At 35.1% G+C, this 24,107-nt stretch overlaps 1 protein-coding gene across 7 annotated transcripts in view; it reads right to left on the bottom strand.

Annotated features, from left to right (window-relative positions):
- Positions 1-212: 212 nt before the first annotated feature.
- LOC120628596 (calcium-binding protein E63-1) overlaps positions 213-24,107 on the bottom strand; it is a 43,258-nt gene continuing 19,363 nt past the window's right edge. For 4 of the 7 annotated variants that reach the window (XM_039897043.1, XM_039897047.1, XM_039897045.1 and 1 more), the window contains 5 exons: positions 20,264-20,351; positions 14,428-14,571; positions 3,549-3,681; positions 2,203-2,351; positions 213-531 (listed from right to left, as the gene is read on the bottom strand). In XM_039897043.1, coding sequence (XP_039752977.1) covers positions 509-531; positions 2,203-2,351; positions 3,549-3,681; positions 14,428-14,571; positions 20,264-20,351 — 537 coding nt within the window. In that variant the 3' untranslated portion in view covers positions 213-508. The remainder of the gene's footprint in view (positions 532-2,202; positions 2,352-3,548; positions 3,682-14,427; positions 14,572-20,263; positions 20,352-24,107) is intronic. The other 3 variants (XM_039897044.1, XM_039897050.1, XM_039897049.1) reach the window with 1 other exon arrangement.

Genomic DNA, 24,107 nt, shown 5'->3' with positions numbered 1-24,107 from the left:
GTTTTACAAACGGATACACAATATTCTTTCTTGTTATTAAAAATATATCTTAGTCTGTATTTATTTTAGGTATTTTCTTTTGTTTATTTCCAAAACAAATAGTATTAGTTTATTTTAATGTAATTTTGCATGTTAATATAAAAATAGATACTGCTACATTATTTATAATATAATACGTACCTTATTGATTTAGGTTAAAAAAAACAAAAAAAATCGAAAAAAAATTTGCCAAGGTAACCCATGCAAGACAAAAGAAGCGTTTATTTGTTGCGATCGGTATACAGCTAAGTACATGGTATATATGATAAACTATAAATATATATAATTACATTAACCTATCAATAATTTGGATAATTTATCCAATTACAATAATATTATAAGTACTTAAACATCTAACAGTTAACAAATCTATGGCGCAGCGCCGGCAAAACACGAAGACAAAAGTCATCAGCCCTTTTATATCCTATCTCATTACATCTAGTGAGGTCTTTCTTCGGTTTGCGGTATATTACAGCAGCATCTTCACGAATTCTGTAAAAAGAAATATAGAAGTGTCAAGGAATTGTAAATGGCTGCTTGAAAAAAAAGCCTAGCCACCTTCATACCATATTGGCACAGTTTATATATCTATATATAAACTTGAAAGTTGTGTTAGTTACACGATAACTCAAGAACGGCTCCACCAATTTATTTGATTTTTTGGATTCCTCTTAGACCGGAATAGGATAATAAGTATTAAAATATAACATTCATCAAAATAAATGATCCGCGGTACGAAGTTCGCCGGGACAGCTAGTTTATTATATAGCCGTATCACGTAACTTCGCTATAATTCTATACAGTATACCCTGACCCACCGCATCATCTTCATGCATTATACACGATATACCCAGTGTTGGGCTATAAAAAAAGAAAATTGAAGTCGTACTGAGTTAGCGATTTCTGACAAATTAATTTTATCTCCTATTAACCCCTTTATGGGTGGGATTTTAAGAATTTACACATAAATAGTATTTCAGTGATATAGGTAATTTGAAAAATAAGAGAGTTCATAAATGTTCATACCCTATTTAACCATGATAAGCAAGAGAAAAATTCAAATAGTTATATATCCCTCCTCCAATCCGCACTCCGCCAGCGCGGTAGACTACGGCCTTAATGTGGAGGGGCCTCATTGTGGGAGGAGACCTATGCTCTGTAGTGGGCCGTTAATGGGTCGTTAATGGGTTATATCCCTCCTCAAAAATTAGGCTATTAAATTTAAAAAGTAAACTAAATTCCAACTGGTAGTTCTAGAGACTAGCGATTTCCAGCATATAGTATAAGTTCGATAGCCAAGTGAGTGGGGGGGGAGTTCGAATCCCAGCGTTTCTGGCATTATTGGCAATTAAAATAACACTTGCTCTAACGGTGAAAGAAAACATCGTGACGAAACCTGCATGCCTGAGAGTTCTCCATAATGTTTTCAAAGGTGTGTGGAGTCCACCAATCAGCACTCAGCCAGCGCGGTGGACTATGGCCTTAACCCCTTCTTAGTGTTGGAGGAGACCCGTGCCCTGTAGTTGGTCGTTATTGGATTAAAATGATGATGATGATGAATATAGGTGGATTATATAGTCAAGCGAAACGGTGTAGTTGAACGGTGTTACGGGGTGATATGCGGGAGAGCATCTCTTTCGGAATTACGTGCGTTTTAAATTTAGGCAATTAAATGTCATATGCTTTAACGGTGGAAGAAACCATCGTAAGGAAACCTGCATGCCATGATAATGATGTTAAAAGCGTGTGAAGTCTACCAATCCGCAATTGGAGACCCCTTTTTTTATTCCACTACAAGTTAACCCTTGGCTGGCATATGACACCTAGTGGCAAGTGCTGATGCAAGCTAAGAAAGTAGCGGGCTAACCGTTAGGGAGGAGTTTGGCAGTTATTATATTCCATATCCCTAATCGGTTTGTACGTGACATCGCACCGGAACGCTGAATCTCTGAGCGGTACTGGCAGAAGCCTCCTACCAGACCAAAGCGCAGCAAATCCATTAATTGTAAATTCCCAAATTGCCCCTGCCGGTAACTGAACCCTGGAGTAAGGTCGGAGGTACTTAGAACTAGCGGCCACCGCTGCTCCAGGGAGGTTGTCCCTCGTGCCCTGTAGTGGACCGGTAATGGGTTGTTGAAGATGGTGATAATGATGTAGTCAGACCTTCATAGTCAATCCGGCCGTCGCGATCGATGTCGCCGAGGGCCAGCACTTGGTTTAGTTGCGCGTCCGTTACCGGTTCGCCTATCATCTCGAGCGCCGTGCGGAGCTCGTCTCGCGTTATGTAGCCGTTATCGTCGCGGTCGAAAACTCTGTAATAGATTTAAAAAAGTTTGCTTTAGACGCTTATCTGCACTATCACCTCTTACTGATCTTTAAAAAAACAGAAAAGACCCTGAAAGAAATCAGTAAGAGCGTATTGGGTAAGGTTACGGCTTCCCTTTCGAGGGACCGAACTAGACCCGACCTCAAACTTTTCGGAGTTTTACGTTTTTAATTTAGACAATCAAATATCACTTTCTGTAACGATGAAGATAATCATCGTTGGGAAACCTGCATGTCTCAGAGTTCTCTATACTTAATGATTAATGTCCCCAAGGACGTGTGAAGTCTACCCTAAACCCTTTAGTACTGAAAGGAGACCCGTGCCCTGTAGAGTGTAGTGGCCCGGTAATGAGTTGATGACGACGTCTATCATAATCATCGCTGGACTCCACTGGACTGACTCTTCTTATACAAATGACAGATGAAATTTTGTCCTAATTTGAAGAGTCTCATTGGTCAATTAAATTTAATTTCCTTGAAGGCTCGTATAACAACTTCAAAACTAACAGCGCCAAAATGGCGTTAATCAATTAGAGATAAAAACAAAGTGACAACGCCTTTCCAGTGATAAAAATAAAGATCAGTGGCCGTAGATATCCTGTATGGCTAACATGCGAGCCACGATATAATTATTATGTCTGCCAGTTTTTCTTCCTATTTCAAGACAAGGCGACTGAATGGGTAAACATAATTCTTTGGTGTCGCGCACCTTAGCTCTTCTAGGATGTACTACCTTCGCTATAAGCAGTATTGTTAAATGAAAACAGTTTATATGATACACCTTGGTGTTCTCAAAATAAGCATAATAATTCTTTAAGAAAACTACAAACATATCTTAATAATAATTCTTTAAGAGATAGTTATCAATTTAGAAAACTAATAATTTAACTGGATAAATTAAGAATTTATCCAGTTAACTTATATATATCTTTAAGATATTGTACATTTGTATTAATTTCGGAAAGACATATGCATTGTTAAACAATGGATTAGCCTAAAAACGAAATCAGGCCAATCATGGCTTTGTTTATATGACTTTTTATGGGTCTATTCACAGACTCATTCGAAAAAAAACAGAAGTTTTGATCTATTTTAGAGTACCGGAAGAAGAACAAAACGCATAAAGAAAGGATCACTCAATTGTCTGTCGGTCCTACAAATATGAATTTAAAATTCAAACCTACTTGAAAGCCGCGAGTAAATCTCTCGTGATTTCTTCCTCTGAATCACCTCCACTTGTTGTAACATCCATTCCTTGCAGAGCTTGAATCTTGGTCACCCACTGCATGAATTCATTTTCATCAATTATTACACTTCCTGCAAGAGAATTGGAAAAGGTTATAGTTACAAAAACACATTTTCGCACCAGGACTGTTGTTTAGGTAGTTAAAGCCTGATCAGAACACATTCAGGGGACGTCACTCTTGCATGGCAATACATTCGACAGAGTTATTGTATAAGGAAAAAAAAAAGTTCCATCTGTATCTACAAAGAAGGTTTTTATATTCCAGTTCAATTGTTTTTAGTAATTTTATTAGCACTATTCAGCCATTCATGGCCCACAACAATGCACGGTTCTCCTATCAGAATGACTAAAGGTTAACCCCTTAGTACACTACGCGGGATTAGTGCGGATTTGTATTCCAAACGCCTTTGAGAACATGTTTGTTTAAACCGCTACGGGTTAGCTCTGTTAAAGAAATAAAATATTTATGATGTATAAAAAACTATTTTACGGCCTCGAAAATATTGTTTTGTTTACTATTTGAATTGCTCGCTACGGAGACAGAAATGTGATGTAATTTAATTAGAATTTGCAGTTTTCATAACTAATGAATTAATTTGGTTTAAATAATGATAGTTGAACTAAATTCGTTAAAAGCTGCAATTGAAATTCATATTCATATATTTGTTTAAAACATGACAAAATATTTTACATGTTTAGGAGCAGTTTACGTATCTAGATATATTAATTTATTATATATCACCACTCCATTGCAAATATTGCAAAAATAATAAAAATTGTAATTATAAGAATGTCATATTATGTACACTATGATAGCATTAGAAGGTGTATTAGTCGTATGTCATTATCAAAAATAAGAAAAAAAAATGAATGATTTACTATTATTATTTATGTTTCGTGACACATTAATTCAGACATTTTCTTCTTTTAAAACGACATAAACATCAGCTTTTTAATGTTGAAAACAGACCTCATTTCTTGAAGGACATAGGATATAACAACCTTTTCTCCTTTATTTTAATTGTGAATTTATTTAACGCTTGTTTTTTGTAATTTGGTGTACAATAAAGTGTATTTCATTCATTCATTCAATAACATCATTGGCCCACCTCTATGCTCCAATGCGTCCACTCCAGTGCGGATTAACCACGTAGAAAGAGTAGCAATTGCTACGGGCCCCGCGCGAAAAGGGGCCCCGCATATTTAATACTGCTCATCTCTGCCTGGCTGACTGACTGACTTACTGACTGTCTGACACACACGCACACGCAAACATATTGTGTATTGAATTGTATTTTTACCACTTTATACTTAAGAACCGATAGCAGATCAAGGGCTCTTTTAAAGAATTTGCTACGGGCCCCTCGCTTGCTTAATCAGAAACTGATAATAACCCTTATATTATTAATATATAAAGCACATATTATAGATAGAGCACAAAATACAGGCAAAATCTATGTATAAGGCGTGCAATATAAAACCACAACAGTTCCTGATATTTCCCGGTTTCAAAAGTTGATTTTTCTAGTCTTTTGATGTCTACTTTATGAAAATAAAAATTGATATTAATATTTTTAATTTATGTTATCATAACTTTTTAACGTGCTTCAATAGTTGAGTCTTTGCCAAATGATGCTGTAACAAACTTAGTTAATTAACTGCAGTGCATCCAGTTTAATAGGCCACTTTTACAGCTGTTACCTACTGATAATGATGTTTATAATTAATAAGAAACTTCTAAGCAATATATTACATAAGCTACTTTCGGGGGGACCGAGTTTGTTTCCGGTACACACCTCTATCTTTACGGAGTTGTGTGCGTTTATAATTTAGGATTAGGTGATGAGCAGTTAGCAGTGTAACCCCATGCCTCGGATATAATATTAAGCCGTCGCCCCGCGTCGGTTAAATTCAAAATTCAAATTAAAAAATGTTGTATTCATGTAAACCTTACCACAGGAACTTATGAAGCTTTCATACATTTAACATGTTAACACGAATGTAAGGTGATGGTGATAACTGCATTCGTTAAGTTAAAACAAGCTAGGAGGTTTCCTAACGCTTCCTGGTCTAAGAAGAGCCCTCAACAAACTGAGCCAGGTCTTTTTTTGTTATCACTATCTCACAGTCGGGTTAACCTTTAGCTATGAAGTTATTATCGCTAACTTGTGATGACAGTCGTCACGGACCCGCATTGGAGCAGCGTAGTGAGAATTGGCACCTAAAATATTTATATTATACTGGGTTCTAAGCAGTGCCCCATAAACTAATATACACAAGTAAAATATAGAAGGCAAGTCATAATAATCTTCGGCCCTAATGCGGTAGTCAATGAAAGGGGTGTCGTTAAATGTTAATTAACGCGATAAAAAGGAAGTCATTACAGTCGTGAGTTGGCAGGTCTGGGAAGTGCTTTTAGCAGCTAATCATTGTTCATTGAAAAGCACAACGTTGATATTGTGGAGTATTGGATATATTGAGACCTTGCGGTATTTGACAAACAAATGTATAATTTTGTGTACATACAAAATTATACATGTGTATGATATGTAAATTTTACAGATAAAAATGTACATATCATAAAAGACGCAGTCTACGCATATATTTTACACCAATATTGGTCATAATTCTAATATATATAATAATAATCGAATCTCTAAACTAAACTAAGTTGACAGTAGTGCTATCCTTTTTACAACATTTGTCACGGAAGTGGGTAGCAATATTTTTTAAACAGGTCAATTAAGTTCTAGGAACAACGAGATAGTTATATTATGTAGTACGAGTATACGATTCACATACAAAAGAATTGGCACCACTGTGCCATGAAATGCAAATACAATGTATTCTCCTCCCCTCAGCACACGCTTAGGTACTTGTTGACGAAGGAACGTCCACTGGCCGTGGGTTTGACGGCCGATTGGCGCAGTGGGCAGCGATCCTGATTTCTAAGGCGAAAGCCGTGGGTTCGATTCCCACAACTGAAATATGTTTGTGTGATGAACATGAATGTTTCTCAGTGTCTGAGTGTGTATCTGTATATTATAAGTGTTTATGTGTATTATTCATAAAAATATTCAACAGTTATCTTGGTTCCCATAACACAAGCTACGCTTACTTTGGGGCTTCATAGTATATTTTTTATTATTTTTTATTTTATTTATAGGTCTTTTGTAGAGAGTTCCAATTGCCACAGTCCAGTGCCGTTTGCGTCCTTCGTTTATGGCTCGCCACGGATCGTTAGATTTCGTATGTTCACCTAGTCGGGGGTGTACCAACGCATTGTTTACCGGTGCAAGGTCGCTATTCCAGCACCTTGGAACCCCAGCGTCCATCAATACTCCGAGCGAAGTGACCCGCTTATTGCCATTTCAGCTACGCAAATAGTTGAACTATGGCCGTAACTCCTACGGATATACTCATTCCAGATTTGATAACGTAAAAATACTCCATCGCCCATATTAAATAAAAATAAAAAATATAAATTTTAATGGTACCTATAAGTGGTAAAATGACGCAACAAGAAAATAGCAAAATTAAAATGCCTACACAAAATTTCAAGATGCGCATTGTTTTCCTCTACAACCTTACAAAAGAAACATACAAAGAGAATGTCGCTTTTTCAACGATACCCTTTGTTTTATTTTGTCATATTGTTTTCAAAAAATCACCTCTGTTTTTTAGAATTAGTTGGAAGAAATATTTTTTTATTTCCATAAATAATATTAGTAGATACCTGATAAAATTCAAATAGTTGGTAGTAGTACGTTTCGCTTTCGGCCGAGGATAGTTACTACCCTACTGAAAAACGCGAGCCTCCAAGAGATTAAACGTTCCCGTACGATGTCGCTTAGAAACCGTTAGGGGGAATAGGTTTAATATAGCTACCATACCCCTATCAGGTAGTTGGTTAGTCCACCTTATGTTGCATTATCACTTAACAGGTGTGATTGGGATAACTTGTAGAAGAAAATAGAATATAAGGTTTTGAAAAATACCAAGCACACAAAACTCGCACCATGTAGTTTAACCATTTTGTCAACGAAACTTAATGCCTTCTCCTTTTCTACCCGGCTAAGGCGTAGTAAAGGGAAGGGTAGTGTTTACAGTTTATGTATGTATGTAGTTCGCATTTTCCACTAGCGTCGTTTTCGTTAGTGGCATAACAAATCCAATATGCCAATAGGGTCGTTTTTTTGTACATTTTACACTTCTTTAAGAACATTATAGAGAACTCCTAGTTCTCTATAATGTTCTTAAAGAAGTGTAAAATCTACATATAAATTTCCTGACAATGTTTTTTTTCCGTTGAAGCAAATGTTATTAAATTGCTTTCATTGTAAATATTTCCGGAAATTGGGAATTGAATTCGTTGCGAATAAGTACATTTGTCCTTTTATCTGTCCTGTCTTATACAGGATACAAAAGAAAAAAAACCCGAAAAAAAAGAGAATGAGTAGGTAGATATTTTCTATCGGCTTTAAAGAAATTAGTTATCATTGTTAGTTACCAAAATAAATCTTGTATTTTCTTTTAAAGTAGTGTGAATATTTTAAAACTTATTCTAGTTTGAACGTTGGTTTTATAAAAATTGGTTTCAGCTCGCAAAATCCTCTGCTACGTGCACGGACTTGGAAAAGTTTATATAAGTTCATGACCTACGTGTAGGTAATTGTGGTAGACAAGACTTGGATGTTGGAAAGAGCAATCTAATTTAAAGCTACTGCAAGCACTCTAGGCGATCAGACATTATCGTGGATTAGCATATTGCGATGGTAGATAGGAGCGGGTGGCAGGTTTTGTTTAGTGGTCACGTCGCGTCGTGCATGCTTTGAGTCAGCGGGGGCGCCAGCTGAGATTCCGTTCAAATAGGGCACAAAATAGAACACTACGAAGTTCGTTGGCGTATATCAAGGTACACTTGTAGTTCTCCATTGGCTATAATATTTTACATTCCTCTGTTTTGTTCCTCTTATTCAACCGATTCGTTTAGTTAGTACTTAGCATTCTGGAATATAGATCACGAATCATCATCATAGATAGGTCACGTGCTCGGACTTCCAAATTCCAATTCCAAACGGCCGTTTGCGTCCTTGTATTGCTCTCTGCTACTCGTTTGGTGTCTGTCCATCTAAATCTTAATAAAAATAGGGGTTCGCCAGTTTAGCATCTTCGAACTTCAATGTCCATCGGTGCTCCAAGCAATGTGCCCTGCCCATTGGTCTACAGTTGTATTCATTTCTGATCTCGGTTTTCATTTCATCTTCCAAGAATCGCTTTTCTTAATTTTCCATCGCTCGCTGAGTGACTCTGAGTATCCTCTTGAGCGCAGCGGAGGTTCTATAAGCTCTTGATCTTTCTATTGGATAGAAGCAGGCGTTACTTTGCGGAAATCCATGATATATTATGAAAATTACCTAAGCTTAATTTGCTATAGTCCGCGAAAAGCAGGAGAATCTGTATGGTGTAATTTATAATTTCTTCAATCCTTATACTCCGCACCAAACAGATCTTCGGCAATGTACCGTCTATGTACGTTTTGCTCCGAAACCGGAGCATCCTCAGCTTAATGAATAATTGTTAAGCTTACAATTATTCATTGTAAAGTCAACATCTCCTGAGGATGCTCCGGTTAATTTTCATAACATACTAAATCTTTCTATTTCATGAGGGAGGAGGCCAGTGCAGGACAAGATAGTAGTGTTCAAGTTTTTTGCTCCTAGTAAAAAGCAACTGCACATTCCTGTAGAATTCACTCTTTCATAGTCTTAGATCTCTACGGATCTTTTCCGATTTGATTGTGAAGAATGACTCACTCACTTAGTACATCTGAGCTTTCTTATGAGGCCATTAGTATGACCTCATTTCAAAGCCTTACTCATATAATCACTGGCTACACTCACTGTTCAAAGATTTTGATCTTCAGGCGCTCAAGGATTTTGAACGAAGCTTGTCCACGATTACATCTAATGCTAAGCGTCCTAGGCGATTATGAAGACTGATAAGCAGCACGCTAAGAGTTCGTAGAGTAGGACAAGACAATATGGATAGTTTTTATATTATTTAATAAATCTACTACATTAAAAGAGTACCTAACAAATTGCGAGAATAGTTTATACATAGCCTAGGATAATTAAATATAGCCTTTATACAATTGATTTAGGCTACTAGGTAAATGTTTACCAAAAGAAAATATAAACTAAATAAAATGTAATTGAATTAGTTAATTATCTCCGGTACGTAAATGTGTGAGCCAATAAAATGCAAGATGCATTTTATTATTATGACGTTAAAAAGTATTTGAAGTTAAAAATTCATAGCCACGGTTTCAGCTGGAAACGGTGCAAGCATATGGTCCCCAACTATTAACTTAAATCTATATTCGGATGTTTAAGTATTTAACTAAGAGTATATTTAAATAAATAAGTAATGTCAACATAACATACATAATTCGCCTAATTGTATACGTTATTTTGTTACACTTTTATTGTTTTTATGTACTTTTTGTGGTGTGCAATAAAAGTATATTCATTCATTCATTCATTCATAACCCTCCTCCTATACATAGTTATAGTCAGTGACATAGATTGAATACCTTTCATCATCATATCATCCCATTACTGGCCCACTATAGGGCACAGGTCTCATCCTACAATGAGAAGGGGTTAAGGCCGTAATCCACCACGCTGGTCCAATGCGAATTGGTAGACTCCACATGCCTATGGAGAACTCTCAGGCAAGCAGGTTTGTTCTAGATGCTTTCCTTCACTGTTGAAGCTAGCTATATTTTCATTGCTTAAAACGCACATAACTTCAAAAGTAAGAGGTGCGTGCTCGGATACGAACTCAGCGCCCTGGCAGTGAAGTCGAAGTCCTACCCACTAGGCTGTCACCGCTCAATCAATATTAATTTTAATATGTAATACCTATGTTATAGTTGCATAGTAGTGCTTCTATAGATAAACAACCTTACTTTGTTGTAAAGTAAGTGTGATTTTGTATTAATAAAAATTCATAAATTTTAACGGTTGGTTCTTCATGTAAAATGATAGAGTCACGCTTCCGTGTGTGACACTTAAACACCACCGTACCACAAAAGAACAATTAGACTACAGATACTAAGAAGAACAGCGGACGGACGAATCCCATCAAAATAGGAACCTGCTACCTCACACTACTTCTAGGACAAATCCTAAAATTTCTAGACAAATGGTATCCGTCAGCTTATTTCTGTCTGGCACAGGTGCTTTGTCTACGTCACAGTTTAACTCAAGACAATATCACGACTCTTTCATGTTACCCTCATAAATCATTTGTACTCATATACTCATACCATAAAATTACTCAGTCTGTTTACTTTCAAAAATTCCTATATTGCGCGTAATATTTTAGCATTAAAATCCTCGTTTAAGTATTATAGGGTTTTAATACTTTACTTGGAGACTAATGACTCCCACTGAGACATAAGCTGCATGTTAAAATACTTTGTGCTTCGATAAATATATAATAATAATAAGTGCAAATTGCACTAGTACACGATGGGTTTCGTACCAACCTGCAATATGAAACACTACGTATTATTAACGTTAATACTATCTATATTTTCAAGGTTTTTTTTATTTTTATTATTTGTTGTTTAGTATAGCGGCAATTGAAATATCTATTCTGTACAAATTTCAACTCTACCTATTACTGTGAAATACTGTCAACGGACGGACACCAGAGGCTGGAAGGGATTCCTTTGACACCTTTGAATAACTATGATGAAATTCAAATTTTACATCGAGGTAAGGAGGTTCTAAAAAAATAATACGATTTTTTTTTCCGAAAATGTTCCGTGAATGTATCTATTATTATGAAAGTATTTAAAGTTTTAATAGAATGATAGCATGTTAGTCAAAGACTGTTCGTAAATGTATCTTTAACTTTAAAAGGATTTGTTCTCATTGATGAAACGGCTCAACGTAGAAATTCGAAATTTGAAAACGATATTTATATATAACTTTTTTATATACCACGCAACGCCATCATGCCATAAGGTAAGCTGAGCTTGTGTTATGGGTACTAAGACGACTCAATCAATATTATTTATCAATAATATACATAAATACATATACAGATAAAAAACCAGACTCTGAAAAACATGAACATGTTGATCACACAAACATTTTCTAGTTGTGGGAGTCGATCTCACAACCTTGGACTCAGAAAGCAAGGTCGCTGCCCACTGCGCCTGTCGGCCTTCCAAATTATTATTTCGTTATTTTGTGAACCCAGGAATACTGAGAAAAAGATTTTTAGAATTCTACTTCCAAGAGGAACACGGAAAGAAAGTTTACCTTTAAGAATATCATTTTTCAAGTTGTATGCATGTTACTCGATAATTGGGGTTTTATTAAAAACAAAGTTTAATCTAGCTTTTATTATGCAAACGAGCATGGGAACTGTACTAAAATTTATCTATCTCACGGGATATCAGAACTTCTACGCCAAGCGTATTTGCTGTCACCCGCTAGTGTTTTCTTTTTCAAGATTACCAAGGTCTTACATTATATGTACGTCATAGTAGGTACATTTAATGACATTCGTGCAGGGTCTAATGTTCAGAGGCAACGGTGGAGTAAGGGGGCGGCGTAAGGAGCGAGGTCACCGGAAGCGGCTCGGCTCGCACGCCATTACAATAACGCCTCGATTAAATTATTATCTTCGTTTAATCAACGATGCCTTTATAAATAGCACATAAAATATTAATCTGTCTTTTCGTATTTCTTCTGCCAACAATAATAAGTTATCAACGCAAATGTTCCTAATTTTAGCAGACATCAACACCATAGGGCGCCAGCATTTAGATGAAGTTTTCTTTGAGAAAATGTTGTATTAATTCCACAGCATTTTCTCAAAATTTCATTTGAAGGCTGTGTTGTTGCTCTGTTGTTGTGTTTAAGATATCTATATAGAGAAATACATAAGAAACGAAATAAATGTATAGTGTCTATATCCTCTTTGTACCTACCTATTAAGTAGTATTTATATCCTCACTGCACCTATCGATGTCGAGACGCAAAAAGTTGCGATCCGTTTTAAATATCAGCTTATTAAGGTATAACATTAATTATTTTTAATTGTGGCGCGCCGAGTAACCTGAGCCTAGTTGCAATAACTCCGGTCAAACCAGTGGCTCCTTATTGCTCAAGCAATACGTATGGAAATTCTTTGCGCTCGTTACGAATGCAATTTGAACACAATTAACGGGTATAGGGTATATATAGTACAGTAAAAAAATATTATGAATATAAATATATATTTTAACATTCTATCTATGGTGAAACTGCAACTTGAAATTCGTTATTATTGTAGTTGGCAGGTACATAATATAAATACGGTTACGGTTTATATTTCAGAGTTTTCCTATTTACTATTACGCATATTAAGTATGCTGCTTTATTTTATAATCGATAATTTGAGAAATTTATTGTGCACTCTTAAATATTGCTTTTATAAAAAAAAACTCAATTTGTACTTTTGAAACGTCAGGTCTATTTGATTGTGGAGACTCTACCACCACCGGTTCGGAAGACATACTCTTACCAGAAGAAGACGGCAAACAACTAGCAGTTGTTCTTTTCCAATAGATATAGCTTTAGAATGACTGCTTTATAGATATACTTTTATTATTTAATATTGAAAGTTGCTGAATTCATTGTTAATTTTAATTAAAAGTCGACTATACTAGTCCCTCAGAGAATGGTTAAATGACCTAATTTTACTGAATGTTAACAAAAATCAACGCGGGCACCGTGTTCGTTTTTGGCAAAAATTCAAATCAAAGTGCAAAGTGGGCGATGCTCGTCTGTAAATACCTACAATAGCAAGGACATACTCGCATACCTATTTTAAAAGCTTATAAGTCATAACGTTTTGGCTTGTCATTTAATGGTATTAAATTGTACGTGATCTATTTGGTGAAATATTAAGACCATTTATAAACTGTGATTACTATGTCGTCTTACAACGGCATTCAGTTTATGAGTTAGATATTTGTTATAAATTAATAAGAAAGAAAATATTGAAAATACCTATTATAGATAATATTGTTATGCAGTGTAAAGTTCATCCTATAATGACTGCGATGGATGCTATGCGGCGGTCGGTTTACTGTGCGGATTATTTGACCTAACAAAAATGCTGTTAGATGTTTCTCAGTATAGCTGCTTTTCATCTGAATTGAAGGTTTATTTTTAATTATTAGGGGAGTAAATTTGGCTTATTTTGAAAATATAATATTTTGATTGCTTTTTCGGGATAAAAAAAATCCTATACCCATCTACAGGGTGTAAAGTATATTCGCTAAGAATGTGTGCGTAAATTCATCAAGATGGGTACACCGTACACTAATTGAACTGTTAAAAATTTAGTTAGCTAAAACTTTTTGCTATATAATATTATATAATATTTATTACATAGTAAAAAGTATGGAGCCTGTTTAATCCATACTAATCTTATAAATGCGAAAGTGTGTTTCTTTGTTCTCTTACTTAAATTAAATGATGAAAAAGGCGGCCGTCACGAAACGCCTGGCAGATGTAACAAAGTTTATAGTAGAATTTTAATTCATAAGTATTGAATAAAAATGCAACATAAAATAGAACGTTTTCTGTCGTATTATTTTAATTACGTAATAAAATTACAAAATAGGTAAAAATGGCACAGAGGGACGGTGACGGCATAAGTGAGCGTCATTCGCCGTGACGGCATACGGGTTGATATTACTGTTAAGGTGAGCCGACAGCTGATTTATCACATCAAAAAGTACTTACCAGTTTTACTGGCGTCTTTAATAAGGTCTGCTATGAGATCATCGCTGACCTCAATGCCAAGGTTACGCAGCATGAACTGCAGCTCAGCAGGGGTTATGTGTCCATCGCTATCCCGGTCCAACAAGCCGAATGCTGTCCTGAGATCTGCAAGTAAACAATTTAAAATTTAAGAACTCACCATTGCACTCATAACACAACAGATATCGCTCATTTGCGAATTTAGTGAAATGTTTATATGGTCTGAGCAGCTAGCACAGCCTGGAGAAAAAAATTAATCCCTCCTGATTATATCCCCTGATCCACGGGAACATGGAATTAGAGAAGTTTACCCCCCGTTTATTATTACACATGTCATATTATTTGGATATTATTTCCACTTGTGCGTCAATGCTCCGAGAGTTGATAAAGCTGTGAGAGAAGTTCAAGTTGTATCGTTTTTCCCGGGGAGATATTGTCTTTTAGGGTCTTACAAGTAAACATGGGAAATTGGTGCTCCCTTTAAAATTTCAGAGCGTGACAAATGACTAAATAACTATTCTGACGTTATTCCACGTTTATTTGTAAGGCTCTTAAAGATATAACTAGGTATACAAAATTTTAATTAAAATACGCGCTGACCCTAAGATCGAGTGTCCATTTAAGGTCAAATGGAGTCACGGATTCCTATGGCAAACTGATAACGCGAGTAAATCCGCAATATTATACATATCATAATTTGTACATATCACAAAGTACTTTTTTCTGTGCGCGTTGAAGTGATTTTATTGCTTTTAAATGATTAAATATGATAAAACATCGCAGGATAATATGATTAAAATGCATACTGGTATATTAAAATCAGAAATTGTATTATCACTGGAATCCAACAGTGATCATACATTATATTTTTGTATATCAATTGATTGATAATGCGGCATATTATTAGCTATCGACGAACTCCGTGAGTTATATCAGTACATAAAGCGATTTATATACATTTTAGTTTTAAAAATGATAACTACGTAGGAAATATTTGTTAAAACAGGACGATGCAGGACGATGGTCTTAAAATAACTTTGTCGCCGTAAGTATCTTACGCGACATCCTTGATTATTATTTAGTTCCGACCTACTTGATTATTATTTAGTTTCTATTTCATTACTTACAGAATTCATTGTCTTTTTGACGGGCCATTGTTGAACAAAGTTCAAAATATAAACTACACAAAACTTGTTTCAATAAAATGTTAGGTAATACACATAATTTTTCAATAAACACGAACTTCTAACTATGAGAAGATGAATTTCGTGTCACAAGGTATTTATGAAAATGAGCATACTCTCATCAGTTGGCCTTATATCGTTAACAATATTGACTGAAGATTAGGGAAACGTTACGTTCATGCCTTTCTTATCTCTCATCTTTCAGTCTTAAGACAGACTACAAACTAGCCTTTGCTATGAGATACGTAAGTACGTAACGATATAATGAACAATGGTTATAGAGTTTCCTAAAAATATTTGGATAATCTACAGTTTGGTTTTAGTTATTTTAACTGAAGTTTTTTAATTGAAAATCTCTATAGCTATAGCACCTACGGTTAAGGTGTGGAAAAATGTGTTTATGGAGATAGTTATGATGTTGATGTAGATCCTCAATATGAGGCGACTGAGCGGATATAACGCAGAACAAGCAGCAGTGTCCACTTCCCTACTATACCATTTTCTACGATCACCAACCCTGCCATCGTGGTAATTATGGCCAAGCCCTCCCTTTGGGAAAGGCCTTTAGTGATATCACATGAACTAAAACTTTGTGATACCTATTATTGTTTTACTGGTTTTTTAATGTCCTCTGGTATTAGTAAATCTTCAAATTGTAAACTGATGTAAGTTCTGTAAAAAAAAGTTATATAACAATAAATTGCAAGATGGGCTCATAGTTTTTTTTGACGGTCGATTGGCGCAGTTTGAAGCGAGCCTGCTTGCTGAGTCCAAGACCGTGGGTTCAATTCCCACTACTGGAAAAGTTTGTGTGATGGGCAATGTTTTTCAATTTCTGAGTGTGTAACTGTATATTGTAAGTATTTATGTATATTATTCATAAAAATATTCATCAGTCAATGCCATGCCCATAAAACAAGCTACGCTTACTTTGGGGTAGATGGCGATGTGTGTATTGTCGTAGTTTATTTATTAAGTTACTGAAATGTGTTACGATTTTAAAGTAAAGCTACAGACTACACGCGATAAGTTAATATGCTTTTAGATATGGTATACCTAAACACGTCTGCTCGGTAGATGCAATATTGTTAACCACGATTATCTGTTCTAATATCGTAGTAGTTATTTAGAGCCTCATTGAACCTGATTTGACTACGATATTGAAATTTTAACTACAAACAAAATATGCATTCTGTGTCATACGTTTTGGATACTTCATCATATAAAAGCCATCCATTTTATATAATTTTTACTTTATGAATACAATCGCGTCCTATGTGAGCGTGTCCTTTTATGTATTCACCTGCAAATCGCAAGTTATGAATTAGTAAGTCTTAAAAAAGGTTCTGTGTAAAACAAATTTAACATTTAAACGACTATTAAAATGCGCACGTGATTGTGGAAAAATCACACATTTTATGTAGTAATAATATGTGCCACTTCGTACTCTCGTAATAAAAATAATTCGGCTTCCCAAATATTCCATCGTGAAGTTGTAATGACTTTTAAACGCTAGAGTATAATTCTACAGCGGAATTTATCGCAGTTCCCGAAATATCACACATATACCTAACTATATAACTCTTTGTGTATGTAGATACAACGTGGGATGTTCTCAGTAGCCGATTTTTTGCGACTCAATTCATATTGTATATCTTCAGATTAACTTTGTTCCCAGCATTCTTGGCTCAGTCTTAAATGGTGTCAATGATCTAAATTTTCAGAAGTTTAAACGTTTATTCATTAAAATATACTCAAGGCTATATCGTGTTCTAGTTAAAGGGGTAGGTAGGTCACCATGTATAAAAAATATCAATAATACTCGATTTTAAGAAATAATTATATAATTACAACGAATATTGAACTTTTCATAATAATTGATCTGACCTTAAGAGTAAACCCAGTTGCTGTCATGGGCGTATTTTATAACATGTAAGTATGGTTAGTAAAGTAAGCGTAGCTTGTGTTATGGGTACTAAGGTGACCGATGAATATTTCTATGAATAATATACATAAATACTATGTATTGTATGTATATTATAATACAGATAAACACCTAGACACTGAAAAACATGTATGCTCATCACACAAACATTTCCCAGTTGTGGGAATCGAACCCACGGCCTTGGACTCAGAAAGCAGGGTCGCTGCTTACTGCGCTAGTCCGCACGTCACTCTCTGAGCTGTGTCATAATATGTATATAATCAATTATTTAACATATTTCGAGTTCCTAATTAAGCTGCGCTCAAACTATAGCGCACCGCCACCGGAACAAACGATTAAGAACCTAACAAACTAAAATGGCTGTAAAATTAATTAATATTACGTTTAACCTTGACTTCGTGACCTACTGTATAATTTACGAGATATTATATGGAATTTTAAAAATGCTAAATGGAATTTCACAAATAATAATTAATTAATTATTATATTTTAAAAACTAGAATACGCCTTTATCATTTATCATTTAAGTGTCGTTTATGAGATTGTAAGACGCTATAAAATTGCAGACATAGATAACGGCAAATTGTTGTTCAGGCCTTAAAGGCGGTACAGTCACAGCACAAAGTGGTGTTTCAGGATTTGCAATCACAACCAAAAATGAAGTAGGTAGGAACGTCGAGATCATACTCTCAACTGACAAACCTTTTGTCCGATTAAAAAGTAGGTCACATTTAAAATGGCACTAAGAATCTTATGAAAAGTGACAAAAACACCAGTTCTGAATTGACTTCCTGGTCAGATGAAATCTTTAGACATAGTTTTTTTCAGAAGAAATTCCAGCACCAGCCTAAGGGTTAGGAAATTGCCGTTATAGCCCGTACCTCGGAGTAGGAACCCAGTGCGTTTTATTTTTCCGATTTTTGGTAAGCAATTATTGGTTCGCGCGACGTATAATTTTGTTCTTGTTTAGCTAGATAATTGATTGAATATTTTCTCAGAAATCAAATGTTGAATTGACTTAAATAAACCTGTGTTTACAGCAATTTAATATTTGCTTTGTTAGCTCCAAAAAAGATTCATTTATGATAATTAAGCAAAAACTAAGTTTAGAAACGGTTTCTCAATTGGACTGATTAAATAAAGTAAGTTTTGACCTTTTCCGGTTTCCTAGCCCTGGGTCCCCCCAACATGTGATAATAATCGTAAGGGCCGAAAACCCGTATAAAAGTAGCGTGGTGAGCCTATGGTCTAAAGCCCGCTTACCTAAGTTAAAGAAGGCATGTGCCCGGCTATGTTGTTCAATTTCCCCTGTCCATTGATTCACATACAAAGAAAAAGCTAAAATATATCAGCATGATAGACATTTAATCTAAAGATATCTTCGTCCCTTGCTGCATAATTAACATTGTTTAATAAGTGCTGATAATGATCCAAACAATACCGCTTAAATGATTTTGAGAACAAAGACAAACTACCGCGAATAATAACTTTATATTTTGTGCAGTTAAAGGTTCCCGAATAGTCTTTACACCCACGATATTTCGCTAATTAATTTTTTTTATTCGTTTAATTTCGGGCCGTTCTCTAAAATCAGCATAATTACTATGTACTTACGATGTATTTAATAATATAGTAAAGCGGTGTGTAGTAAAGTTCGTTAAGCAGTATGAGAATACTACCGACTTTGTTACCTTATATTTGTTTAAGTGTAGGTACATGGTTGGGGGAAATCTCATCAAACTTATAAGCATAGTACCATGATATAGGGTTGGCGTTGACCTTTAGAATCTATTTGTGAAAACTGATGCCTTAATGGATACCGAAAATCATATCGTCGCTTTATATGTCAGCACCTTTTCCTACCAGGATATTTGATATGTGCCGTTGAAAATCTACAGCAATTATATTGGATGAAATATTAGCTAACTGGTTTGAACTTCCTCTTACGTAACCGAACTCTGGTTCAAAGACTTTTGTTATTCCTACCTACCTACCTAATAATTAGTTATATATTTATATTATTTACGTAATGAATTATTTTTATTGGAATTGCGAAGCCAGAGGTATTACTTAATAAATGTGACAGTGTTTTAAGGAATCAATCTTCCTTTAGTAGGATAATAGGTTATTGTATTAGTTAATTTCCTGCAAAGACTTACTTAAACGGTAATATAGTTAATAATTGGCATCTTCTTAGGCGCGGTTGGGCCCTCGTAATACGTGCAAAATCAAACTGCTCGGAACTAGGAAGTGATAAGTATGAATGGATGAATTAATGGTTACCTTTTAAGTACAGAGAACGCAAGATACTAGCACAATAAATCTGATGTAATTTTAATATATTCCAACTGCACAATCAAACTACTAGGGAGTCGACATTAATTGCTACGTTAAAAATAGGTACAGAGCACAGCAACACGGTTAGTATGGGGAGGAGACATTTGTCGAGGAGAAATTGTATGTTCTCGCACAGTTTTATCAACTCTTCAAGCATTGGCGCACGGGTGGAGATATTATCTAGGTACATAATAAACGAGTAATAATAAATGGGAATAAACACTGTTGCGATCTTTCGCTGGTGGACACGTTAATTTCATCCCTTGTTAGAGGATAAACCTTCTGTCTGCTGCCTATGATAGCCTATCTAAGCAGATACAAATTGACAATATTCTAACTAGATACAACTTACTTTGAAGCATAGCTTCACTGGGGGAAGGTACAGACGGCCGGTCGTCAACTGGCGACTGTTTTTTCTTATTCTTCTTCTCGTCATCCTGCTGCAAAAAGACACAACCACTTTGATCAGCCATACACAACACTCTGTCTTAACATTAATTAATACGCACAATTTGTAAACAATACTTATTCCGTTTCAAAACAATGGATTCAACGTGTATTAACGCCTATGATATGTATATCACACAATTTATCAATTTTCAGACGTTATCTATCAGTCTTTTTGTTTGTCTTATCGGCGCATTGAGTGATCAATATTTATCTATATCCTTGCTTTGTTTTCGTTTTTATTTTAGCGAAATTCATAAATCTGTAAATCCTATAGGTACCAAAATTACTAATATTATACTTATACATGATAACATTTAAAACTCAAAACAAAGTTCGAGTCAGCGTGGCGGCGCAAATCAAGCATCAGGTGACTGCGAATATATGTTCGAACACTTTACTATCGATGCTTAATATTCTTTGTCAATGGTTAATAAAAGAAGAGGAATAGGTTTTTAGGATGGCAAATATTTCAAGATTATAAGAAATGTACTGAATGTATCTACTAAAATAAAGCATATCCCCTGCCTAAACAAATGTGTACCAAATTTGTTGGCCTTTTAAAAAAAATATATTTTAAGTATATATATGTATATATATACTGTGCCATGCGGTTACACGTGCAGCATACTGCATTGTCAAAAACTTTCCGAAGTAAATCAGCTACTTAACATAAAGGTTTATCAATCGTAATGGTAGTTCGAAATATAAAAAACAAACTGTTCAGCATTATTACATTAAGTGCAGATAGTAAATATAGCGATGCAATTTATTTCAGAATATTTCAAGAATCGACTGAGTTCTAAGTGCTTCAATCCCCCACTTTTATCACGTAAACATCGTCAATCGCAAATGAACATTCCAAGGACTCTAGTTTCACCTTATCTACTATACTTTTATTTCCCCTCGCAAATAATGAATGATCCCGTAGCAGCATCACATATTTGTCGAAACGTTGACTACTGTCATTAAATGGGTGCTCTGAAATGGACTTTGGAAATTTAAAAGAGGATTTGAAATCCGTCAGTCTCTACTAATAAAGAATGGTACCTTTTCGTCAAAGTAAACATCGGAATCACATTTTTAGTTTCTAAGAAAATAATTGTCATTTTTTATTCAGTCCTAGCGTTGCAGTTATTGATGTATATGGCGACATTTTTCGTAGGTAAGGTAGAAAACCCCTCACTTAAGGCTTAACGTTATATAAGTATCGTTAAGCCTTAAGTGAGGGGTTTTCTGGGCTGAAGAGTTATATCCTGTATCTCCAATACCACTCATCAGATCTACACGAATATTTGACAACATTAATCTGGTTATACAAATTTTTCATTGCAAGAAAAAATTAAAAATATTTCATCCCCTCTCCCAAGGGAACTTTGCAGAAATGATCCTATATCTACCTCGTAGTATGAAGTCAAGTCATGTCAAATTACATTTGAATTCATTCAGTAGTTTTGACGTGATCCACGGCCAAGATACAGGCAAACAGACAGATAAACAAATATGAAAAAAAAATATAGTTTTGGCTTCAGTATCGGTTACATTACAGAGGAGTGCCCTTCAAAAAACAATTATAAAATATGTTCAATATACGGAATTCGACCCGTTACAGTTTTTTAGGTATAAGCGCATGTCGCAGTGGGTATAAGTGTAGATATTTTTAAATAAGATATTCCAAAATTTCCTCTATCGAGGACCTAAGCCGGGATCTCCTGCTGAAATTCACAGCGCTCACCGCCGCGCCAGGAAGGTCGTCAAGAACGGCGTATACCTACATATGCGCCAACCAAATTCTAAATATGTCCATCCAGCCAAATGAAATCAAGGATGTATTCCGCTTTAACTCTCGTGACCCGGCATATAAGACTGTGCTTGTAGATTTTAACAGCGTACTTACAAAAGAGAGAGTCATTCGTATGTACAGAAAAACAAGTAAAGAAAATAATCGCCCTACTACAGAAAAACTAAGACTGACTGGACCTCCTAAACCAATTTTTATTTCTGAAAGCTTATCATCCAAGGCAAAAAGGCTGTTCTTCTTAACCAAGGACTTTGCTAACTCAAATCAGTACACTTACTGTTGGACATCAAGCGGTAAAATATATTTACGAAGAAAAGAAGGAGCTCCGGTTATTCTCATTAGGAATGAATCTGATCTGGAAAATCTTAAATCACAAAAATGACTAGATGTTATTCTTAATGTTTTCAGTATTTTTTCGTTATTAATTCTTTCTTCCTTTATTATCCTGTCATGTTTTACTACTGTTGCATATACTCACGTTTTTCGTTATTATGTCTGGGTTTCTTATTATTACATTAAATATCACTCTCACACACAAATACACATAAACAACTTCTTCTACTCATATATACTCGTCGTTCAGTCATGTAATACAGTCTCAATCATCTTACATAGTAATATCCTCGTTTTTTTGTTTTGTGAGATCATACCGTGTCATTTACTTTATATATTTTTGAAACTGTCACGGTTGGTCTTTTCGACGGGTCGAAATGTTGTTAGGGCTAAGGTTAAAAATAAAGATTTTTGAAATGGATGACACATCAAAAATCAATAATGATATAGAAGATATATCAGTGTCAGATTCTTTTGTTTTTCTTCCTGAAACTTGCGAGCAATATTTAAGGGGGATTAAGGGGTTAAAAGTATTCCACGCAAATATTCGAAGCATTAACTGTAATTTTAACAACCTCTTAATTTTACTCAAACGCCTAAACGATACAATTGATGTCATAATTTTATCTGAATGCTGGCTAAGCAAGCTGTCAGATGTACCTATATTAATTGGTTATCACTCTTTTAAATCTAAGCACGCCAATCAAAACGATGGAGTTGTTGCGTACGTACGTGACTCTCTGATATGCTCTGTCGTAGAACCTGATTTCAGTGAAGGTAATTGTTTATTGCTGAAATTTTCGCATCATCTTGCAATTGTTGCTCTTTATCGCTCGCCCTCTTATATTAACCTTACTCCCTTCATAATAAGCCTTGATTCAGTATTAAATTCAATATGCAATATGAAAACTAAAGCTATTATTGGTGATATCAACATAAACATTTTGACATCTAATGATAAACAGACCGACGAATATCTTAACCTTGTTGCTAGTCATGGTTTGTTGCCTGCTCACATTTTCCCTACTAGGAACAACAGTTGCCTCGACCATGTAATGTTAAGAAGTAACAATAAAGCCACCACTATTGTTTTAGATACTCTTTTCACAGATCATTCTCCAGTAATCTTGTGCTGCAATCTTAAAAATAAAGGTCTTACGAAAGCAGCTCGAACTATCACGCGAATAGATGAACCTGCTGTAATAAGAACACTTGAAAAAACTGATTTTTCTGCTATATTTAATACATTAGACCCTGAAACTGCCACTGAGAAACTGGTAAGAACTTTATCATCGGTGGTTGAAGCTAATAAACGTGTGGTTACTGTTCCTAGTAGAAAAAGAATTATACGGCCGTGGATTACTCCAGGTTTACTTCGTTGCATTCGTAACCGTGACAAACTATATCGAAAACTAAAAAATGATCCAAGCAATTCCGTTAAAAAGACAACTTACATGCGATATAAAAATTTTTGCAATAATTTATTAAAAAAAATTAAAACTGATTACGAACGCACAGAATTTCATAAAGCTAGAAATAACTCAAAAAAAACATGGGATCTTATCAAACGCTTTGCAAACATAAAGAATAAAAAATTAAAAGATTTCAATGATCT

This window comes from Pararge aegeria, chromosome 13 (genome assembly GCF_905163445.1).
Source record: "Pararge aegeria chromosome 13, ilParAegt1.1, whole genome shotgun sequence".
Lineage (NCBI taxonomy): Eukaryota > Metazoa > Arthropoda > Insecta > Lepidoptera > Nymphalidae > Pararge > Pararge aegeria.
Note: the sequence above shows the minus strand (reverse complement) of the source record. Positions and strands in the feature narration are given on the sequence as shown.